The 24948-nt window shown below is 42.6% G+C and overlaps 1 protein-coding gene across 1 annotated transcript in view; it reads right to left on the bottom strand.

Moving 5' to 3' along the window:
* The window catches only part of KCNH8 (potassium voltage-gated channel subfamily H member 8), a 471946-nt gene that overhangs the window by 94566 nt on the left and 352432 nt on the right, over positions 1-24948 (bottom strand). The window contains exons 8-10 of the mRNA XM_068978142.1: positions 24574-24771; positions 6362-6561; positions 5258-5507 (exon numbers count right to left, since the gene is read on the bottom strand). Of these exons, the coding sequence (XP_068834243.1) occupies positions 5258-5507; positions 6362-6561; positions 24574-24771 (648 nt within the window). The remainder of the gene's footprint in view (positions 1-5257; positions 5508-6361; positions 6562-24573; positions 24772-24948) is intronic.

Here is a 24948-nt window from a genome sequence, read left to right as displayed (position 1 = left end):
GTGCCAGGCCTTGTGTGGGGCCTAATTTTCACCCTCACTGATTTTACAACTTTGTGGATTACTCACTACCTAGATTTAGAGCCTAGACCTAAGTTTCTTAATCACTCTGGGTTTCAGTATCCTTATTTCTAAAAGAAGGGAAGGTTTTTGTGGTCCCTTACAGTCTCTGTTGGGGCTTCCCAGGTAGCTCAGTTAGTAAAGAATCCACCTGCAATGCAGGAGACCCCAGGTTGACTCCTGGGTTGGGAAGTTCCCCTGGAGAAGAGATAGGCTACCCACTCTAGTATTCTTGGGCTTCCCTGGTGGCGCAGCTAGTGAAGAATCTGCCTGCAAGGCAGGAGACCTGGATTTGATCCCTGGGTTGGGAAGATCCCCTGAGGGGGGAATGGCAACCCACTCCAGTGTTCTTGCCTGGAGGATCCTCATGGACAGTGGAGCCTGGTGGGCTGCCGTCCATGGGGTCGCAAAGAGTTGGACATGCCTGAGTGACTAAGCACAGCACAGCAGCGTAGTCTCTATTACTCAGAATTCTGTTTCTGATATTTACTAATCAGTTATCTTTCCACTGGGTGGGGGGAAAGTTGATGGGAGGCATCTGCAAACCTTCCTAGTTAGAGCTGTAACATGTGTTTAACTCTAATTAGGCAGACTAATGCCATCTGTGAGCACTGCACTTGCTGGGGCTTTGTTGCCTTCTTTCAAATCACAGTGAAGCCCTTGGCGGGAAAACCCAGTTACTGGGACATGAAATGAAGGTGCACAGGCAAACAGACTCTATCCCTGTAACAAAGCCCTGCCTCTCTGTCAGCTGCATCGGGTTAAGAAATGCCTTCAAGAACTGATTGGACAATGGGATTGCTTGAATAAGTTTTGTCTTGACAGGTGCTTGGTGATAGGCTTCCCTTACGATATTATGTATTAATTCATTTTGTTGGCAGAGTGAACATGTATTAAATAGCTATATTTAAACGATGTGCTAAAGTTTATCAGAGTCAATATTGACTTATATTGGCCAATTAGACAATATTACCATAGGGAAAGTAAAATAGTTGATCTCCATTGAGATAATGTTAACCACAGAGAGAAAATATTAATAATTTATTACATTTGTTTGGGCTTGGTCCCAATACCACACAGACATGTTTTAGAAGGGCCACATGGATTTAAATCACTTTTGAGAGGTACAGGGTACCAGCAAAGTTGTGAAATGCTAACTATGGGAAGCTCAAGTTATGGAGGAAACCAGGGCCAGAGGCACAAGCCAATGGCTTAGACTTTTGGCTGTAGGTATTGGCCACCAGGATTCCCTGGAGGCTCAGACAGTAAAGAGTCCGCCTGCAGTGCAGGAGACCCGGGTTCGATCCCTGGGTGGGGAAGATCCCCTGGAGAAGGGAATGCATTGTACTCCGGTACTCTTGCCTGGAAAATCCCATGGATGGAGGAGCCTGGCAGGTTACAGTCCCTGGGGTCACAAAGAGTCGGACACAACTGAGCGACTTCATTTTCACTTTCTTTCAGAAGCTTTTTTGAAAGAAGAAAATCTGACAGAATCGTGTATTACAAACAATAGTATTTACATAGAGGCTGTCAGATTTGCACCTGCTATGATGTAATGTCAGGATAATGCCCTCATATTCCATTCCTGGAGTTGTTGCTAGTTACCAAATTTAAACATTCACCACAATTATGGAAAAACCCATAATATATACATCTGAAAATGCTGGATCAACTTACTAATATGTATACAAAACCATAAGTTGCTAGAAAAATAACTAGATCCCTGTTGTTTTTATTTTGATTAATTGTAGTTGTTTTACAGTGTTGTGCTGGTTTCAGGGACAGTAGAACGAATCAGTTATACGTGTCCGTATATCCACTCTTTTTTGGATTTCCTTCCCAAGTACGTCACTGCAGAGCACCGAGTAGAGTTTCCTGAGCTGCACAGCAGATCCCCATCGGTATCTATTTTATACATGGCAGTGTGTTCATGTCCCGCCCAGCTCCCGACGCATCCCTCCTTCCCTTTTTACCTGGTAACTGTAAGTTTGTTTTCTACACGGGTGTCTCTGTTTTGTAAATAAGCTCAACTCTACTTTTTTTTTTAAGATTCCACATATGAATGATGCCCTGTGATATTCATTTCTTTGCCTGACTTATTTCACTCAGTATGACAAACTCTGAGTCCATCCGTGTTGATGCAGATGTCACTAAACGCCCTTTTAAAAGAAGACGGTCAGCAGGCAGGCTACAGAACTCACAGCGGTACTAAGGAAATCCGCAGAAAAATATTTTATGATTGGAGCAAGGTTTCTGAAGCAAATTTTCAAAGGATTCTCACTTTTAATTTTGAATAAAAAATGATAGAATGACTGGTTTTTAACTTCACCGAGTTGATAAATGGGCAGGAAAGAGTGTTCAATTCTCCTCTTGAAAAACAGACATATATAGACTCTCACCCTCACACTGATAACAAGCTGGCCATACCGAGGCCAGCTGGTTGTTATTTTATTTAGTCACCTTTCCATGCCTTTCTATTAAGAAGAAAACCATGGGCTCCCCAGCAGCCCAGTGGCTGAGGCTCCACCCTGCAGAGAAGCAGGTGCCTGTTCCATCCCCGGTCAGGGAGTGAAGATCCCACATGCCTAGTGGCCAAAAAGCCAAAACTTGAAAGAGAAGCAATATTGTAGCAAATTCAAGAAAGATTTTTTTAATGGTCCAAATCAAAGAAAAAAAAGAGAAAAGTATAGGGGTGAATCAAGAGTTGAGTCCAAACTTTGGAAGGCAAGCCCCACCTCTCCTCTGATTAAGAGGTCAATGGAGGAAGTCATCAGGAAGCAGTGGAAAGCACATTGGTGTTTCACCCCTAGCTGCCCTCATCTCTGCACCTCCAACTGGGGTCATCACAGCAACCTAATAGGGCTGCAAGACTGGAATTGCATAGTGGACACATTACACTCTGCTCATGTCAGGGAAGCAATCAGTATTATTCTCTTCCGAAACAGAACCCATCCTGAAGCTTATAGTGAAAATCAACTGACTGCATACTCACAACGGTCATATAGACTAAAAGGGATTGTTTAAAACATAGAGAACAGACTTCTGGACACGGGGAGAGGGGAGAGGGTGAGATGTATGGAGAGAGTAACATGGAAACTTACAATACCATGTGTAAAATAGATAGCCAGTGGGAATTTGCTGTAGGTCTCAGGAAACTCAAACAGGGGCTCTGTATCAACCTAGAGGGGTGGGATAGGGAAGGAGGTGGGAGGGGGGTTCAAGAGGTAGGGTATATACTGCCCTTGTATACCTGTGGCTGATTCATGTTGAGGTTTGACAGAAAACAACCAAATTCTGAAAAGCAATTAACTTTCAGTTCAGTTCAGTTCAGTCGCTCAGTCGTGTCCGACTCTTTGCGACCCCATGAATCGCGGCACGCCAGGCCTCCCTGTCCATCACCAGCTCCCAGAGTTCACTCAGACTCGCGTCCATCGAGTCCATGATGCCATCCTCTGTCGTCCCCTTCTCCTCCTGCCCCCAATCCCGCCCAGCATCAGAGTCTTTTCCAATGGATCAACTCTTCTCATGAGGTGGCCAAAGTACTGGAGTTTCAGCTTTAGCATCCTTCCTTCCAAAGTAATCCCAGCACTGATCTCCTTCAGAATGGACTGGTTGGATCTCCTTGCAGTCCAAGGGACTCTCAAGAGTCTTCTCCAACACCACAGTTCAAAAGCATCAATTCTTCGGCACTCAGCCTTCCTCACAGTCCAACTCTCACATCCATACATGACCACAGGAAAAACCATAGCCTTGACTAGACGGACCTTAGTCGGCAAAGTAATGTCTCTGTTTTTGAATATACTATCTAGGTTGCTCATAACTTTCCTTCCAAGGAGTAAGCGTCTTTTAATTTCATGGCTGCAGTCACCATCTGCAGTGACTTTGGAACCCAAAGAAATAAAGTCTGACACTGTTTCCACTGTTTCCCCATCTATTTCCCATGAAGTGATGGGACCAGATGCCATGAGCTTAGATCTCTAGTCTTTCCCATTCTGTTGTCTTCCTCTATTAAATAAATTAATTTTTAAAAAGCATTGTTTAGAGGGGGAAAGTGCACTGGATAGAGCATCTGAAGACCTAGGTTAGCTTTGACCTTGGGAAAAAAAATACATCTGTCTCTTTGTGTTAGGAAAACTTAATGAAGGTCCCATATGTGAAAATATTTTATAAAGGATTAAGACGTAAAATTAGGTTCTTGAACATGGAAATTAAAAAAAAAATGCTGCATTAGCCACTTTTCATTAACAAATTCTAAACATTGGTGTTCTGTTCTTGTCTGGAGAATCCCAGGGACAGAGGAGCCTGGTGGGCTGCCGTTTGTGGGGTCACACAGAGTCGGACACAACTGAAGCGACTTAGCAGCAGCAGCAGCAGCAGCAGCAACTGGTGTTCAAAATATATTGTTTACCTGTTTACCTGATTCATTCGTAGGCCCTCAAGAAATATGAGTTGAAAAAATAAACAAATGAAAATGATTTTTAAAAGAGGTACACTTAAAATTGTATCAATAGATAGGAGCTTTTCTACATTAACCCTGCATATCATCTGTTGTTAGCTGACCTTTACATTTCAATAAACACTGCATCTTAATAGTCGGAGTCAACTTTGTGATACAAAATCTTCCCAAATTGTCCTGTGGGTTTTCTTTGAGGGAGGAAAATTAGCCTGTCATCACCGTGACAGTATTGCATTATTGATTGCTGTGAGAGCTTATTCTCAATATGCATTCATTTTTGTGCTATTTCTAGCACAGATAAAACAATTTCCAATGTTCTTCTCTGAATGGATTCTCCACAAAAATGCAGAAACACTCTTAAAACAGGAGCTATTTCGCCAGGAGGCAATGCACGTCAGCGTTCATAACCTGGCTTTAGGGATCAAACAGGACTGTGTTCATTCTCTTGCCATGTTTTGGGGAGAAATTAAGTCAACTATTATTTATTCACCTGTAAAATAGGGGCAATATTTATTAAAAATGGCTTTTTGTAAGAGTCAAAACAGGTGTTGCATACGACTGCACAGTGCAAACTCAGTATATGGCATAACAGCAGTAATAATAACTTGGCAGATTAAACCCCTGTCCTGAATCGACATACTCTTCCCTCACTTTCCTCCTCTCAGTCACAAGTTCTCCCCTCTTTTAATCTCCTTAATTCATGCTTCAGAGTAGAATTTCATGGGGCTTCTCAACAAGACCTACCGAGAATGGCCAGCACCGTGCTGTCTTTAAGAACCTCCATGGAGCCCGAGCACACGAAGTAGATGGCCTGCAAAGCGTCCCCCTGGCGCAGCAGGTACTCCCCGGGGGCGCAGAAGGAGGTTTTGATGTGCAGAGACAGCGACCGCAGGCAGCCCCGGCTGGCACACTCGAACAGGGACAGCTGCAAGATCTCCTTGTTCAGGTGCATGGTGATGTCGGAGCGGAGCTCGTCCGGAAAGTCCTTCAAAAGCTGCCAGAGAAGGTGAAAGAAGGAGTCGAGCTGGGGAACAGTGCTGTGTAGCCGACAGACTGTAAGACCACAGGGACCTTTCCCCACTGTTTGACCAGTCAGAGGACAGAAGAGGAAGCTACATGTACGAATAATCCCGGGTTTCTGTGACAGTGACCTCGGCTGTGTGCTCCTGAATAGTCAGCTATTCATAAGTTTGGAGAAAGACAATAAGTTACTAAAAGACTCTAGAATGAAACACATTGTTCCTTGTGGCCTGCTTCTCACAAAGACACTTGACTCAGGACGGAAAATAAGGAGTTTAGGCCCTCTAGAGTCTCCCTGGCTGTCCTGATCATCTGAAGAGAGCAAAAACCAAATAAGCACTTAAAAATATTGATGACTGACTTTGTTGACAGGTTGATGGGATGGCTGCTTGACCTATAGGATACCGACAGTGGTGGTCGAGGGTGTTTCTGGAAGTCCAAACATAACATGTTTGCAGAAAATGCATTTTTTTACTTTGTTGGTTTTAAAGGTAAACATTAGCTTGATTAATCTAATAGTCCATGATTATACCATTCAACTGTCATAAGAATTGGTTCCTTCAAAGAGGGTCACCTCACATGAAAATATGTCTACCTGACTGACCGAAGTAGCAAGCTACTGTGAAACACTGGCCAACACACAGCGACATCATGGAAACGTAAGCAAGACCAGACAAAAGAACCCCTGTGGGGGCATGAGAGGCTGAACGTAAAGAGATGAAGAAGTTGGTGGTGTGTGCTTCACTTAGACCTGCACTAAAGCCCTTGTTTTTACCTCAGGATATGTGCTTTCTGCCTGAAAACGTCAACAGGAGAAATTCACATTACCTCGTTGGAATCTATTCCGTTGTTGACTGACCAGGTTGTCTGGAAATACTCCAACATCCGCTGCTTGAGCTGCTGGGGCAGGTGATGGACGCGGATGAAGTCCTTCAGATCCTTGGTTCTGGTGTGATAGAGGGACCACCTGGAGTACATTCTCTGGATGATCGCCGTCACGTTTCCGAACACCAGGGCGTGCATCAAGGCTGAGGAGACAACGCCACACGTCACGGGGGCTGGGGGGGCTGCCTCCTCACCTACAAACGTGCAGGCTATAGATCGGGATCAGAGGAGCACGGCTGGGTGGTCACTGTGTCACAGCCACTTTAAGTGAAAATCATGGAATTTTATTAAGATAAAGGCTGTAAGTTGAAGCTGATTTAGCCAGATAAGATAGCTATATTTTATAGTGAGCTTGCTTTTCAGCACATTGAGTCTTTGTATGCTTGATATCATATTCCTTGACTAGACAATTTTCAAAGAGACAAGAAACTATGGTTTAAAACATTTTAATCTGTGAGCAAAGGGCACTTAAGCTTTGTCTGCTCATACATGGTGAAGAGGAGAGAGTTGTTTATAAAGTGGATTCTAGCGCAGCATGCAGGTATCATGACTCCCTGATACAGTAGGTTAACTGAGATAGTTAACCCGTTTACTGGTGACACTTAGTACCTGAATGGAATACCACTTACCTTGGCACATATGGGATTTCTCCTCCTTAAATATCTTGTAATTTGCTTAATTAACTTCATGAATCATGATTCACATTGAACAAATTATTTTAAAAGGATGTCAGTGATCTTAGATGCTGATAATAATAGAATTAATTTAAAAAATATATATATATTTTCTTTTTGGCCTTACCACACAGCATGTGGGATCTGAGTTCCCCCTACCAGGGACTGAACCTGTGCCCCCTGCAGGGGAAGCACAGACTTAACCACTGGCCTCCAGGGAAGTCCCAGGAGAAGTTATTATTGAAAGAAGCCTGGACTATGGTAGTTCCTCGGCAAGTATTAGCGAGGTGAATTAATAAACCCATGCTAATGATCACGTTTCTACCTGTATTAGAAGACTATTGACAAGCCTTCACTCAGCCATAGACGGGTCTGACCCTATATACACAACTCTGAGAGTAACACACGCCGAGAGTGTACACATGTTCACTTAGACTATGGCACTGCTATTCTGATACACGCATTTTGCTGCAGCCACTTTGCCACGGGATGCATCCCGATTTAGTCATTTTGATTTCATGTGGCTTGATGAGAATAAAAATATCTTTTGAAAAACACTCAATAATATGAAAAATAGACCCCCTTTGACCCACACTTAATCTGTTGGCCACCATTCCGGTTATGACAAAAACTTATATTTTGTACTCTATTCAACATCTGTATTATTCTAACAGTTGGGTGTAGTTGTGTAGAGTTGCATGTGTGCTAAGCTGCTTTAGTCGTGTCTGACTCTGTGTGCCCTATGGACTGTAGCCCACCAGGCTCCTCTGTCCATGGGATTCTCCAGGCAAGAGTACTGGAGTGGGTTGCCATGCCCTCCTCCAGGGGATCTTCCAGACCCAGGGACTGAACCCATGTCTCTCATGTCTCCTGCACTAGCAGGCCAGTTCTTTACCACCAGCAGCACCTGGGAAGCCCATAGTTGTGTAGGTATGATGAAACTGTTTTAATAATTTCATAGAATAAGCTATCAAGTTAGGGCCTTATAGTTTTATTACAATAACAATTACATTTCAAAAGTAAGTCTATAATAAAAAACTGGGTTAACCTTTATGAGAATATTAGTCTCTTCCCTAAAGCCATCATTTGAAATTGGTTTTAAGATATTAAATGTGACACATTTATATTAATAAAGATTCCAAAAAAGATGTTAGAAATGTAATTGATGATTTCTTGGACAATCTGAACCCCAGCTCTCTAGTCACTTTAATTTTAAGAACAATAGATATTAGAAATTTTGAGACCATTCAAGGAACAAAGAATCAACACAGAAAATCAGGAGCTGTGCGTCGAGCCCTTGCTGCCTTTCTGAGAAGAGCCAGATGGTCCATGAATATGTGACTCCTGTTTTAATGAGATTTCTTGGTCAGATAGTATTTTTTTTTAATTGGAGTATACTTGCTTTACAAGGTTGCATTAGCTACTGTACAGCAAAGCGAATCGGCTGTATATGCACATATCTCTCCTCTTTTTTGGATTTCCTTCTTATTTAGGTCACCACCAAGCACTGAGCAGAGTCCCCTGGGCTACAGTTTCTCAGGAGTTATCTGTTTTATGCATCAGTTCAGTTCAGTTCAGTTCAGTCGGTCAGTCATGTCCGACTCTTTGCGACCCCATGAATCGCAGCACACCAGACCTCCCTGTCCATCACCATCTCCCGGAGTTCACTCAGACTCACGTCCATCGAGTCAGTGATGCCATCCTGCCATCTCATCCTCGGTCATCCCCTTCTCCTGCCCCCAATCCCTCCCAGCATCAGAGTCTTTTCCAATGAGTCAACTCTTCTCATGAGGTGGCCAAAGCATAGCAGTGTATATATGTCAATTTCAACCTCTCAATTCATCCCCCTCCTCCTCCTTGGAGTCCATACATTCGTTCTCTGTGTCTCTATTTCTGCTTTGCAAATATAGGTTCATTAGGACCTAATGTTTCTAGAGTCCACACATATGCATTAATATATGGCATTTGTTTTTCTCTTTCTGACTCACTTCATCCCTGCCTCCTCGTTGAGACTTTCCCTCCCTAAAGCACCACCAGAGTGTAATGAGAGATCAGGCTTTGTTGACCAGAATTCCAGAGTGGATGGGGCCTGGGGATGGGATTTGTCTTATAGAAGTAGAGAGTGCAGACGGACTCCACTTCCCAGGAGCTGCATGCTCTGGGGCGGGATCAGGAATCTCAGAGTCAGAACAGATGTGAGGATTCGGCCCTAAACAGAAGCTGTTGGTCTAACAGTGGGAATGGCCTGGTGGCACCACGAATAGGGAGCCCAAGAAGGCCTCAGACCCACCTGGGCTTATGAAACTGGGAGAAGGAATGAGGTGTGCCCATATTTGTGGGCAGATCAACTGTCTGTTCAGATTTCAGCATCAATCCCTGTGGAATTGGCCAGGAGGTAAGATGCTCAGGGAAGGGAGCAGCTTCCTATTCCAGTATTCTTGCCTGGATAATCCCGAGAACAGAGGAGCCTGGCGGGCTATGGTCCGTGGGGTCACAAAGAGTCAGACATGACTGAGCAGTTAAGCACACAAGAAGCTCAGGGGTTGGGTGAAATCACTAACTTCAGCAAGTTTTAGTTAAAAAAAAAAGACTAAAAATGTCTGTTTTGTCTGTTAAGACCTGTCAAAACATTTCTGTGCCAAAATCCCAATGTCTAAGGAATTATGTTAAAAATTTCTTAGCATCAAATCAATAAATCAGTGTAAATGTGTCAACCTGTTATATCCATCCTTCTGAATATTTCAAGATAGCCCCAACTCGAATTCTTTCTTGTCCCTACATTTATCAGAAATCAACCTCTGTCATACTAACTTCCAGCTAATCTAACACTGGACTTAAAACTCTTCATCAGGTTAAACATTACCATTTCTTTATGGAAAATATGGCCACCATGCTACTAAAGTCAGCCCATATTAACAAGAAAGGTCTCAATATTTTGGAGAAGTGACTAGAATAGAGTTAAACTTAAGGTCTATATACAGGAGGCAATATAATATTGCAGAGGAAATATGGACTCTGGAATCAGACCACACTGGATTTGAATCCTGGTTATACCACCTCCTAATTTTGTAAATCAGACAAGATATACAATTCCCTTGCATGGCGTCTTTATATTTAAAATGGGCATATTGTACCTTATTGACAGGATTTTCCTATCAATAAGGATTTAAAGTGTTAATATATGTTTTTAAAAAGTGCTTGATGTATGTGAAAAACAGTGGGTGCTCAATTTACGTTGGATTTTCCATCAAAGTGAGAAGTGTTATGCATTTTCAGCTTGCTCTGCTGATGCTGCTAAGTCACTTCAGTCATGTCTGACTCTGTGCGACCCCACAGATGGCAGGCCCTCAGGCTCCCCCGTCCCTGGGATTCTCCAGGCAGGAACACTGGAGTGGGTTGCCATTTCCTTCTCCAATGCATGAAAGTGAAAAGTGAAAGTGAAGTCGCTCAGTCATGTCCGACTCCTAGCGACCCCATGGACTGCAGCCCACCAGACTCCTCTGTCCATGGGGTTTTCCAGGCAACAGTAGTGGTATACAATTGTGGGAAGAAACCCAGATTTAAGGTTTTCCAGCAACCTGTCAAATAATTAAGAATGGTTGTTTGTGTAAATAACTTCTTGGTGGAAGAAATTCAAGAAATATTTCAGAAACGCCTGCCACATGCCAGCATACGTAGGTGTATATTCTTTCTAAAAGTTCAAAGATGAAATGTCTCTCAAAGGATTAAAACTATCCCAAGAAAAACACATATTGCTTAACAACTAAATGTTGAATGGTTATTTCCCTGGTGGTTCAGATGATGGTGAAGCATCTGTCTACAATGTGGAAGACCCAGGTTCCATCCCTGGGTCTGGGAGATCCTCTGGAGAAGGAAATGGCAATCCACTCCAGTACTATTGCCTGGAAAATCCCATGGACAGAGGAGCCTGGTAGGCTATAGTCCATGGGGTCAGAAAGAGTCAGACACGACTGAGCGACTTCATTTATTCTGATCCTTAAATATTTTATTTGCATGGGGAGATCTCTATTTATGATAAACACTCAGCAAAGGAAAGAACTGATTCTGCCCCAAGTCCAAGGAGTTAAACATCAATTTCAGGCTGTGTTAATACATTAATGGGCGCAGTGTTTGGAAGCCCCACCGTCTGTAAAAGTGTGTAGTAATAGTCTTTTGTGGTGATTAAACTGAGTGTGGAGGACAGTTTTATTTCATTTATTAATACTTTCCCTATTATGTGTGTGATTTTAACTTTGCTTTGCTTAATTATAATGGGTGTAAGAGAAGTAATATGTTCAGTTCATGTAGCATCCTAATTGTACATTATCAATAAAATGAATTATTAGATTAATTGTAGTATTCACATGTGTTGTTGGAAAGTAAGTACTGTATGTCTGAGTCATCATAATTTCAAAGTCTCATGTTAGCATAGGAAGTGAATGAGTAAAAGTCGCTCAGCCATGTACGACTCTTTGTGACCCCAAGGATTATACAGTCCATAGTTCTTCAGGCCAGAATACTGAAATGAGTAGCTGCCGGGAGCCAGCACGGGAGATCCCACCCATGACAAGGTCACGTGAAGGAAACCTGACAAGCAAGGCTTCAGGACTCAAGGGACCCCCTGGGCCGATCCCACCCGTGACAAGGTCATGTGGAAGAGACCTGACGAGCAAGGCAGATCAGGACTCGAGGGACCCCCTGGACCTGCTTGAACATCTACCGCAAACTAGAATCTGCCTGTCTACTGTTTACTATATTATGCCTTTCACCAACCCCTCTGACACCAAGGGGGGGCTATCCCCGACCACCTTTCTCTGAAGAAAATCAGCTTAGAGCTCTAGTTAACAAATCTGGGCATAATAGGAGTGTTTCAATTCAAACCCCTCTGATGGCTCTCTAACTTGCCTGACAGGTTTATCTGGACTTTTACAACTATGCTTGTGATTGTTTACAGCCTCCCAACTGTGAGAGGCACGGAAGCTTAAATAAAGCCTTTCGCGGAGTCAAAATTATTAGAATGGTACTGGTGAAGGGTCTCATTGTTGAGCCAAAGTTCGCTGCCAAGTTTTCATATTGTGTGCATTAATTAACATAGTTGATATATAGAAATATAAGTAGTGGCCTTGATATTAACAACACTAAACCTTGAGTTAATAAATTCTTTCCCTGTTATAGCCCACTGCACCTTTGCCCTATAGGAATGCAACTTTATCGAGTGCTTTCGGAGAATGGCACCTGACTTTAGAAAAAACACTTTTAGAGAAAATAAGCTTTCTGGTTAACTAACCTTTATCAGAAGAAAGAGTCGTAAAATGTTAGCAGGCCTCCTGGCCAGAAGATGATGTAAATCCCCTAAGACCTGTGTGTACAGATGGGCATGCAGAAAGAAAGCCTGGGCTCGATAAGGGTCAGGGCTGCTGACCCTGCATGACTCTGCATCTCCCATTATTCTCTATGTACAGCTTAAGTTGTAAATAAATAAATAAAGTTTGGAAAATAAAGTTGCGGGCCTTGCTCACCGAAGCTTGGTCTTCCTGTGTCCTTCTTTCTTTCTTTTCAGGCTGACTCCCTGGAGCACAGGGGCCCTCTGAGTTCACTTCTCTGCCCAGGCTTCTAAGACTCACTTGAGAAGGTGCCCAAGGTGGGGCACCTTCCGTGATTCAAGAGGGCGCCTGTGGCCTACGTGAACAGTGCAAGTCCCATGCTGGGGCTTTATTGGTTTTCTGTGTAAACCAAGGAATATCAGCCTCTTTCTCTCCTCTATTTTCTTAACTATAACATTCTTTTCTTATCTCTCTATCAATCTCTCAGTTGCCGACACCGTCATGCTTTGGATATCTCTGGATCCTGCCGGGGCTGGGCCCCGGTAGGCAGCCTTTCCCTTCTCCAGGGGATCTTCCCAACCCAGGGATCGAACCCAGGTCTCCCACATTGCAGGCAGATTCTTCACCAGCTGAGGCACAGGGGAAGCCCAGTGTATGTCTGAATCATCATAATTTCAAAGCCTCATTTTAGCATAGGAAAATACTTCTAATTTAAGTAGTTAAAAAATAAAACCTAGCTCCCATAGTCTCTCAGTTTCCAAAGCTATTGCTTCTCTGCCATGGGTGATCATTTTCACCCTGGTGAAGTTTGTGTGTAACCATCAGGCTAAATCATTCCATCTGCTATCAAACTTTGACAGAAGAACTTCTATATCCAGGTCAGTCTGGAAACTATCCTTTGCTTTTCCTTTTATTCCCAGCAAATTTGATGTGTATAATTCTTAAAGTAGTATGCTAGGCCTGCTGCTGAGTATGTGGGAGGCTCTTTTGCATTGTGTAGGAGTTTTGTATAGAACATATTTTGTAAAATATCATCATAATATCAGGTCTTTGGAGGACATTCAACAATCGGGATCCGAGAAGAAAATAAACAGGCCTTGAGTGAAAGTGAGTTCTTACAGGCTGCCCGGCTTTCTCTTTCCTTTTTCATCTTTCCTTTCCTGTCCCCCCTCTTCCCCTGCTCCTCTCCCCCTCCTCTCTCCCTTCCTCTCCGCCAGCTCTCTGTCTGGATTTGGAGCAACCTTGCTATCCTGAGATGCAACGTCAATTCTGGTTCCTTTAGTCAGCTACTTTGCAGTGAGTTCACAGCAGGTCTAGGCGCTCCTGGTATAAAAGCAGCCTAGAGTTCAGGCTCTGGGGTACTTCAGCTGCCCTGCTCCTCACTCTTGCCTACTTATTGCCCTGGAATTTTCCAGTCCTTGCTATAAGTACACGGCTTGTGGGCGGCAGTTGGCAGAGAAATCAGAAAGTGAGATCAACTTCCTAAATGATGAGCTGAAATGGCAGTGTAAAGGTACCTTAAAAACAGCAAACTTCTGGGTCTAATAAAACCACTTCAGGGTAGTAAATATAGGATAAGAGGACCCAAGGACGCCTTAGCTGTTGAGTTTAACTCCACATTTTCCATGACAACGATGGCATATTTGAACTAGACATGTCCTCAGTGAGGAGTCCTCTTCATTTGGAAGCTTTGTCTAACCTACAAGGCTGAGCTAATGGTCCCAATACTTGTGGCTCACTCACTAGGGTACTATTAAGTAGCCACTAATAAACAGAAGAATTTTAAAAGACACGGCAAAATGTTCTCAAGATATTCTGTTTGGTGACAAAAATGATATGTGAAATTGATATAAATCTTTCAGAAAATTGGGATGCAAATGTATAAAAAGACTATAAAGAATATCTTTTTGGAGACAGGATTATATGTGCTTTTACTTTTTATGTGGATTTTTCCGGTTCTTTCAAAATGTGCATTATGAAGCAAAAATGGAAAAATAAAGAACATCATCTGCCTAAGTACCTATTTCCATTACTCCACTGTGAACTCCTCGAAGGAAAGCATCCTATCTTAGTCATCTTTGTTTCCCTAGCATCTAGCACAGTGCCCAGAATAATTTTAGTATGTCATAAATATTTATGGAACTGAAATGAACCTCTGGCACTTTGATACTTTCTTTAAAAAGTTTTATAATCACACCAAAGTAGCTTAGAAAATTTGTGAACAGTTTGGTCCCAAGCCTGTCCCAGCATCCTGATCCCAATCCCCAAAGGCAGTCTCTGCAAATTGTTTCCTTTAGGTCTTGTAATTATGAATGTTGTAGACCGTGCCATTTCACCTCCATTGATTGACTTGTCATATTAAGACGAAACCTAGAAAGCAACTTGACACGAACGGTCACTGCTCTCAGCTCACTGCTATCCCCTTTCTCACCCCATACTATATAGTTGCATTATCATTTCTAGGTCACCTATTATACTTTTACAGGATAAAATTAATACCAAAGACCCACTCTGAGGAAATTACACATGTACTAAGTGTAGAGCTCACAGAGATTTCTCGGAGTGAACAGACCTATGGGATCCCCGCAGATGAACAGATGGTATCTTATCAGCATTCCAGACTCCCTGGAGTTCATCTCATAGTCACTAACCAGCACCCTCACCAAGGTAACCACAGTTATAAATCATATTGCAATCAATAAGTTTTGCCTACTCTTTAACTTCCCTTAAGCAAAATCCTACAATAACTACTTATTTGTGTCTGTTTGCTCTGCTCAGCATTGCGTTCATAAGATTTATCCTTGTGGCCACATGACACAGCAGTCCATTCATTCTCATTACTGCCTGGTTCTCTACCGAACAATCACTTCACAGTTTACATACTTATTCTCCTATGAATGGGCACCTCCACTTTGCAATTTTCTCAGTAACGCTTCTACCTGTATGTCGATGATGTGTCTATATATGATTTTTTTCCTGGATATACCTGCACAAATGGAATTGCTGAGTCACAGAAAACAGGTATGCTCAGAGTTGGTAAATGCTGATGACTCGTACCAACTGACACACTTTAGAGAAGAAGTCAAGCTGTCCCATATCCTCTCAAATTCTTAGGGCAGTCAGTGTGTTTAAGTATACCATTCTGGTGGATGTGGATGTCATCTAATTTTGATCTTAATTTGTATATCCGAGATGAATGAAGCTGGGCAACGTTTTTAATATGTCCATTGTTTATTCTGGTATGGAAATCTATGTTTCAAGTGCTTAAAAATCTTTAACACATTTTTTAGTTGTCTGACCTTATTGATTTGTAAGAGTTCTTTATATATAATAGATGAGTCTTTTGTCAGATACTCGTTTGTTTTTGCAAATAACTTCTATCCTGTGGCTTGCCTCTTCACATTCTGAATAATATCTTTTGATAATTAGAAAAGGCTTCCCGTGTGGTTCAGCTGGTAAGGAATCTGCTTGCAATGTGGGAGACCTGGGCTTGATCCCTGGGTTGGGAAATCCCCTGGAGAAGGGAAAGGCTACCCACTCCAGTATTCCGGCCTGGAGAATTTCGTGGACTGTATAGTCCATAGTGTTGCAAAGAGTGGGACATGATTGAGCGACTTTCACTGGATAAACAGAAGCTCTGAATTTTGATTTTCACACTTACTTTCGTGGATAAGGCATTTTGTGTCATGCTTAAGAAATCTTTGCCAAACCCAAGGTCATGAAAATACTCTCCTATGCTGTCTTTTGGAAATGAATTGTCCAGGGAGACACATGACAAAGCAAGAGCACAAAGGAAGCCCTTTATTGAGAAGGGGTGCCCATCTGGAGAGCAGCAGGGTCTTTAATCCAATGTCTGAGGTCAGGGGCGGCAGCCGAGAGGACCAACCCCAGGTCCAAGGAACGGCAGCTAAAGGCACAGGAGGGCCGAAAGGAGCTACTCTAAGTTCAAGGTCAGGAGGGGCGACCTCGTCCAAGGTAAGGAGCAGTGGCTGCACTTTCCTGGAGCAGCCGTGAAGAGATACCCCATGTCCAAGGTAAAAGAAACCCAGGTAAGACGGTAGGTATGGCGAGAGGGCATCGGAGGGCAGACACACAGAAACCATACTCACAGAAAACTAGTCAATCTGATCACACTAGGACCACAGCCTTGTCTAATTCAATGAAACTAAGCCATACCTTGTGGGTCCACCCAAGATGGGCGGGTCATGGTGGATAGGTCTGACAGAATGTGGTCCACTGGAGAAGGGAATTGCAAACCACTTCAGTATTCTTGCCTTGAGAACCCCATGAACAGTATGAAAAGGCAAATGATAGGATATTGAAAGATGATCTCCCCAGGTCAGTAGGTGCCCAATATGCTACTGGAGATCAGTGGAGAAATAACTCCAGAAAGAATGAAGGGATGGAGCCAAAGCAAAAACAATACCCAGCTGTGGATGTGACTGGTGATAGAAGCAAGGTCCAATGCTGTAAAGAGCAATATTGCATAGGAACCTGGAATGTCAGGTCCATGAATCAAGATAAATTGAAAGTGGTCAAACAGGAGATGGAAGGAGTGAACATCGACATTCTAGGAATCAGCGCACTAAAATGGACTGGAATGGGGGAGTTTAACTCAGATGACCATTATATCTACTACTGCGGGCAGGAATCCCTCAGAAGAAATGGAGTAGTCATCACGGTCAACAAGAGTCCAAAAGGCAGTACTTGGATGAAATCTCAAAAATGACAAAATGATCTCTGTTCTTTTCCAACACAAACCATTCAATATCATGGTGATCCAAGCCTATGACCCAACCAGTAATGCTGAAGAAGCTGAAGTTGAACAGTTCTATGAAGACCTACAAGACCTTTTAGAACTAACACCCCAAAAAGATGTCCTCTTCATTATATGGGACTGGAATGCTAAAGTAGGAAATCAAGAAACACCTGGAGTAACAGGCAAATTTGGCCTTGGAATGTGGAATGAAGCAGGGCAAAGGTTAATAGAGTTTTGCCAAGAGAACGCACTGGTCATAGCAAACACCCTCTTCCAACAACACAAGAGAAGACTCTACACATGGACATCACCAGATGGTCAACACGGAAATCAGATTGATTATATTCTTTGCAGCCAAAGATGGAGAAGCTCTATAGAGTCAACAAAAAGAAGACCAGGAGCTGACTGTGGCTCAGATCATGAACTCCTTATTACCAAATTCAGACTGAAATTGGAGAAAATAGGGAAAACTGCTAGACCATTTAGGTATGACCTAAATCAAATCCCTTATGATTATAGAGTGGAAGTGAGAAATAGATTTAAGGGCCTAGATCTGATAGATAGAGTGCTTGATGAACTACAGAATGAGGTTCATGACATTGTACAGGACACAGGGATCAAGACCATCCCCATGGAAAAGAAATGTAAAAAAGCAAAATGGCTGTCTGGGGAGGCCTTACAAGTAGCTGTGAAAAGAAGAGAGGTGAAAAGCAAAGGAGAAAAGGAAAGATATAAGCATCTGAATGCAGGGTTCCAAAGAATAGCAAGAAGAGAAAAGAAAGCCTTCCTCAGCAATCAGTGCAAAGAAATAGAGGAAAAGAACAGAATGGGAAAGACTAGAGATCTCTTTAAGAAAATTAGAGCTACCAAGGGAACATTTCATGCAAAGATGGGGTCGATAAAGGACAGAAATGGTATAGACCTAACAGAAGCAGAAGATATTAAGAAGAGGTGGCAAGAATACACAGAAGAACTGTACAAAAAAGATCTTCACGACCCAGATAATCACGGTGGTGTGATCACTCACCTAGAGCCAGATATCCTGGAATGTGAAGTCAAGTGGGCCTAGAAAGTATCACTACGAACAAAGCTAGTTTAGGTGATGGAATTCCAGTTGAGCTGTTTCAAATCCTGAAAGATGATGCTGTGAAGGTGTTACACTCAATAGGCCAGCAAATTTGGAAAACTCAGCAGTGGCCACAGGACTGGAAAAGGTCAGTTTTATTCCAATCCCAAAGAATGGCAATGCCAAAGAATGCTCAAACTACCACACAATTGCACTCATCTCACACGCTAGTACAGTAATGCTCAAAATTCTCCAAGCCAGGCCTCAGCAATACATGAACCGTGAACTTCCAGATGTTCAAGCTGGTTTTAGAAAAGACAGAAGAACCAGAGATCAAATTGCCAACATCCACCAGATCATTGAAAAAGCGAGAGAGTTCCAGAAAAGCATCTATTTCTACTTTATTGAGGTTTACTGTGTATATCACAATAAACTGTGGAAAATTCTGAAAGAGATGGGAATACCAGACTACCTGACCTGCTTCTTGAGAAACCTATATGCAGGTCAGGAAGCAACAGTTAGAACTGGACATGGAACAACAGACTGGTTCCAAATAAGAAAAGGAGTACATCAAGGCTGGATATTGTCACTCTGCTTATTTAACTTATAAGCAGAGTACATCATGAGAAATGCTGGGCTGGAAGAAACACAAGCTGGAATCAAGATTGCCAGGAGAAATATGAATAACCTCAGATGTGCAGACGACACCACCCTTATGGCAGAAAGTTGAAGAGGAACTAAAAAGCCTCTTGATGAAAGTGAAAGAGGAGAGTGAAAAAGTTGGCTTAAAGCTCAACATACAGAAAACGAAGATCATGGCATCTGGTCCCATCACTTCATGGCAAATAGATGGGGAAACAGTGGAAACAGTGTCAGACTTTATTTTTAGGGGCTCCAAAATCACTGCAGATGGTGACTACAGCCATGAAATTAAAAGACGCTTACTCCTTAGGAGGAAAGTTATGACCAATCTAGACAGCATCTTAAAAAGCAGAGACATTACTTGGCCAACAAAGGTCCATCTAGTCAAGGCTATGGTTTTTCCTGTGATCATGTATGGATGTGAGAGTTGGACTGTGAAGAAAGCTGAGCGCTGAAGAATTGATGCTTTTGAACTGTGGTATTGGAGAAGACTCTTGAGAGTCCCTTGGACTGCAAGGAGATCCAACCAGTCCATTCTGAAGGTGATCAGTCCTGGGTGTTCACTGGAAGGACTGATGTTAAAGCTGAAACTCCAGTACTTTGGCCACCTCATGTGAAGAGTTGACTCATTGGAAAAGACTCTGATGTTGGGAGGGATTGGGGGCAGGAGGAGAAGGGGATGACCGAGGATGAGATGGATGGCATCACCATCTCGATGCACATGAGTTTGGGTGAAGTCCAGGAGTTGGTGATGGACAGGGAGGCCTGGCGTGCTGTGATTCATGGGGTCGCAAAGAGTCGGACATGTTGAGTGGCTAAACTGAACTGATGTTATCTTGTAGAAGTTTTGTTGTTTCCCTTTTTACCATTGGATGAAAATCCATCTGGAATTAATTTCAACTTAGTGTTTAGAATGGTCAAGTTTGTTTTTCAACCGGTAGAAATAAGACCTATGGAAGGCCAACAAACATGTGAAAGGATGGTCAACATCACTGATTATTAGAGAAATGCATATTAAAACCACAATGAGGTATCACCTTGCACTGGTCAGAATGGCCGTCATCAAAAAATCTACAGACAATGAATGCTGGAAAGGGTATGGAGAAAATGGAAGCTTTTTGCATCATTGGTGGGAATGTAAATTGATGCAGTCACTCAGAAGAACAGTATGGAAATTTTTTAAAAAAGTGAAAATAGAGCTACCATTGACTTAGCAATCCCTGCCCTCCTGGGCATATGCCTGGAGGAAACTATAACTTCAAAAGATACAGGTACACTAATGCTTTTTGTGGAAATATTTACAACAGCCAGGACAAGGAAGCAACCTAAACATTAACAGAGGAATGGGTAAAGACGAAATGGTGCATAAATACAGTGGAATGCTGCTCAGCCACAAAAAGGGATGGAATTGTGCCATTTGCAGAGATGTGGGTAAACCTAGAGACTGTCACACAGAGTGAAGTGGGTCAGAAAGAGAAAAACAAATATTGCATGTCAACGCATACATGGAGAATATAGAAAAATGGTATGGATGGACTTACTTGCAAAGCAGAAATAGAGACCCACACGTGGACAACAAACATGTGAGCACTAAGGAAGGGGAAGAAGGCGGGAGGAATTGGGAGATGGGGTTGATATATATACACACTATTGGTACCATGTATAAAATAGATAACCAAGGAGAACCCTACTGAGGGGACTCTACCCAGTGTTCTTTGGTGATCTAAATGGGAGGGAAATTCAGAAACGCGGGGATGTGTGTATACAGAGAGCTGACTCACTTTGCTGTGCAGCAGAGACCAACACAACATTTCAGTGCTGCTATGTGCCAATACAGATTAATTTTTAAAAGTACCCTCATTTCTCCCTCATATTACAGTGCCACCAGCGTCATAAATCAAGTGGCCATATGTTTACGGGCAGGTTTTTGCACACTCTTCTTTTCCATTAGCTCAGTTATCTATCCCTGAGGCAACACCACACTTTAACTATTGTGAATTTGTTGCACAGCATGATATTTGCAGCATAAATCTTCCAATTTTGTTCTTCTTTATGAAGCTTTACAATGCAATGTTCTTCTTTACTGCTTACATTCTTTTTAATTTGTATCTCCCTTGATTTTTAGAAACAGCTTGTCAGTTTTCAAACAGGCTCATACATACAGACAAACACACATTTACTGGGTTTTTAAAATTGAGATTGCATTGACTCTTAAGGTCAGTTTAAATAAAACTAGTATGCTGACCATGAAACTGAAAGTGTTAATGCTCAGTCATGTCCAACTCTTTGGCACCCCACGGACTATACAGCCCATGGGATTCTCCAGGCCAGAACACTGCAGTGGGTAGCCTTTCCCTTCTCCAGGCGATCTTCCCACCCCAGAGATCGAACCCATGTCTCTGGCATCGCAGGCGGATTCTTTACCAGCTGAGCCAGCAGGGAAGCCCAAGAATACTGGAGTGGGTAGCCTATCCCTTCTTTAGGGGATCTTCCCGACCAGGAATCAAATCGGGGTCTCCTGCATTGCAGGCAGACTCTTTACCAGCTGAACTACAGGGAAAGCCCCAGTGCAGGCATATCCTTCCACTCTTTTAAACTACTGGTAGATTTTTCAATATTTCATAGTTTTCTGTGTAATAATATTGCATATTTTAATTATGTTCCTCTGTATTTGATGTTTCATAATTCTTTCCTATATTTCATTGTCCTGTTGTTTATTACTAATAGAGAATATAATTGATTCTTTTGCATATTGACTTTATATTCTTCAGCCTTCCAGAATTTACTTATTAATTCTAAGAGTTGTTGAAGCTTTTAGGGTTCCTCCTTTGTTTTGAGTCTTCTCAAAATTTACATAGACTTGTCTAGGTATGGATTTTTTTTTTATTATTTTTGCTTCCTTTCAATAGCTTAAAATATTCTTCCCATAAGTCAGTGATATGTACACTCTTTAATTACAGATGCCATGTAGAATCTTTTCTGTCTCTCTTCTCACTGAGCTTCTGAGAGCCTCTGCCCCAGATAATTATCTGGGGTTTTGACACCCACCTGCAGCATTTAATACCACTCCTGGCTGCTTTTGTAGTAAATATTGTGTCCCTGTCATTAGCAATTTCATAGGCCTGTGTGGGGATCCCTAATAAGATATCTTAGCATTGAGTCCACGGTAATGCATACTTTAAAAAATAAATTATTTGTACATAATTATAGAAATTCAATTAATAAAATAAATTTGCAGTATATAATAAAAGGGATATCTCACAAAAAGTTTGCTGGGTTTTAGTGAATCCTGGCATTTAAATTCAATAAGCCTCTGTTGCCTTATATCTAAATTAGGGTGCTAATAACCCCTATTTCATAGTGTTACAAGAATTAAATGAACAAAGTATTCAATATTGTGAGCTCCTAGGATTAGTTCTCAAAATTATGCCAGCAATTGGTTAACCAGGAAATACTAAAATGAAGGCATCATTTCTCTTAGCCTAGGGTAATTATCACAATAATACAGCTATTTCCCACAGACATAAATTTGCAAAGCTTTTTTTAGTAAATTCAAGTTACCTAGATGTCATTTGCCATTCAAAACCAATGGCTTCCTAAGTTCTGCTAAGTTACCTAAATGCTTTAATGCCATTTACAAATGAGTACTGGTTTTGCACCTGGGTCATTTGGTCAATAAACATTTACCAAGTGACAAAGTGGCATTATCTGAGTATTTCCCATATCTTTTGGCTTTGTGACTGGCTTAGCTTCTACTTACAGGGAACAGCAGGGAACAATAACATCCTTAGCAATATCTAATTCAGGATTGCTTACACTAGAGTCTGTGAATCAATAGGAAATAAGCGTCATTATCTAACATATTCTTCCAAAGTCAAATTAGTAGGTTAACCCTTGAGCATTTCCAAAAAATTTCCATTAGGAGTAGAAAAAACATGGGCAAATATTAAATAAGTATAGACTGTGTTTGTTTGCAAAATGCTTGTCATTCTGCTGGGCTGAAAGATGGGCCCTCAAAGAGAGCGGCAATTATATAAGCCGTAATACCGGGTATAAAATCGTCACCATGGGATCTGGCGCGTTACAGCTCTTCAGAAAATGAGAATTCCTGTTTTCTGCTCCCGAGGCTGTTACTGCTCCACATTGGCCAAAAGCCTGTTCCAACCACTGCAGTCCCAGCCTGCTGCTTCAGCTCCTCTGCCTTTCCAAGAAATTCTCTGACCCTTGGCCCTGTTTCTCAATGCTTCTGAACTTCCTAACTGATCTGGCACTCAGCGTATCCTGCCTGGCATTGTTTAAACTCTTTCCACACATTTCAGCTGATCCCTTTCAAACTGATCCTAAATTCCTTGAGGGAAGGTTTGCCTTTATGCTGCCCTGGTTTCACGGTAGGTTGGATGACTCACTGTGTGAAGTCTCAGTATTCATTTCACATCTATGCAAGGGAGCTGGTAGAAACCGTGCTCTATAAGAAGGTTCAACCTCATGTCGGAGGACATGACAATCCCCATCAATGTACACATGCTGCTGTATATAGAATGGGTAATCAGCAAAGACCTACCTCATCGCACAGGGAACTCTACTCCACACCCTGTGATAGCCTAGGTGGGAAGAGAATCTGGAAAAGAATACGTAGCTGCATAGCTGAGTCACGTGGCTATACGCCTGAAGCTAACCAGCCCTGGAAGCCGACCATGTGTGCGAGTTCTGAGTTGCTTCATGCATGTAGGACTCTTTGCGACCCTATGGACTGTCACCGAACAGGACTCCTCTGTCCATGGGATTCTCCAGGCAAGAATACTGGGGCGGGTAGCTATGCCCTTCGCCAGGGTGTCTTCCCAACCCAGGGATTGAACCCATACCTCTTATGTCTCCTGCACTGGCAGGCAGGTTCTTTACCATTAGCACCAACTGGGAAGTCAAGTCAACTATACTCCAATATAAAATTAAATTAAATTAAAAAAGAAAACATGATATAACACACTTTTGAGGGAACTATACTCAATATTTTACAATAAAGTGTACAAGAAAAAATATAAAAAGAATATATATATATTTATATATTTATATTTGCATGTATAACTGAAGTGCTGTGCTGTATACCTGAACCTAATACAAAATTGTAAATCAACCATACTTCAATTCGGAGAAGGCAATGGCACCCCACTCCAGTACTCTTGCCTGGAAAATCCCATGGGTGGAGGAGCCTGGTGGGCTGCAGTCCATGGGGTCGCTATGAGTCAGACATGACTGAGTGACTTCACTTTCACTTTCATGCATTGGAGAAAGAAATGGCAACCCACTCCACTGTTCTTGCCTGGAGAATCCCAGGGACGGGGGAGCCTGGTGGGCTGCCATCTATGGGGTTGCACAGAGTTGGACATGACTGAAGCGACTTAGCAGCAGCAGCAACATACTTCAATTAAACATATGTATATGTACACATTTAAAAATCAACCATCGGGGAAATGGATATTTCTCCATCCGTCAGAGCACAGAACTCTTGGGATCACAGACGTTCACTGCTAGTCTACGTGTGCACTAAAACGCTGGTCAGTGACTTCATTAGTGCCGCTAGACTCTTCCAGTGGAAACCAACCTACACGTGCTGGGTCTCAGGACGGAGGAGACGGAGCAGCAGCGGTGTGGCAGCTCTCGTTCCTTCTGGCCTAAGGAAGAAGGTTCCTTACCGCCGATCAGCATGGTGCAGATGGAGAAGATCTTTTCTGCATCCGTGTTAGCAGAGACGTTCCCAAACCCAACACTGGTGAGGCTGCTGAGCGTGAAGTACAGAGCCGCGATATAGGCACTTCGGATCGACGGCCCGCCCAGGGTGTTGTTCCCATAGTAGGGCGATTCCAGTCTCTTCCCCAACTCGTGGAGCCAGCCTGCAAAAGAAGACAAAAACAAGCACTTAAGCCCCCCAAATAAAGTCCCAGTATTAGCACCTGGGCGTAGTGATGAATGAACATATAAGGCTGCACCAAGTTGCTTGGGAGAAAGAATGTTACAAGGAAGTTAAAAGCAAGGAATTAGATTCCATGGCTCTAGAAGCAAAGCATCAC

Source organism: Capricornis sumatraensis, chromosome 1, assembly GCF_032405125.1.
Source record: "Capricornis sumatraensis isolate serow.1 chromosome 1, serow.2, whole genome shotgun sequence".
Classification (NCBI taxonomy): Eukaryota; Metazoa; Chordata; class Mammalia; order Artiodactyla; family Bovidae; genus Capricornis; species Capricornis sumatraensis.
The sequence above is the reverse complement of the archived record's forward strand: the minus strand, read 5'-3'. Positions and strand labels throughout refer to the sequence as shown.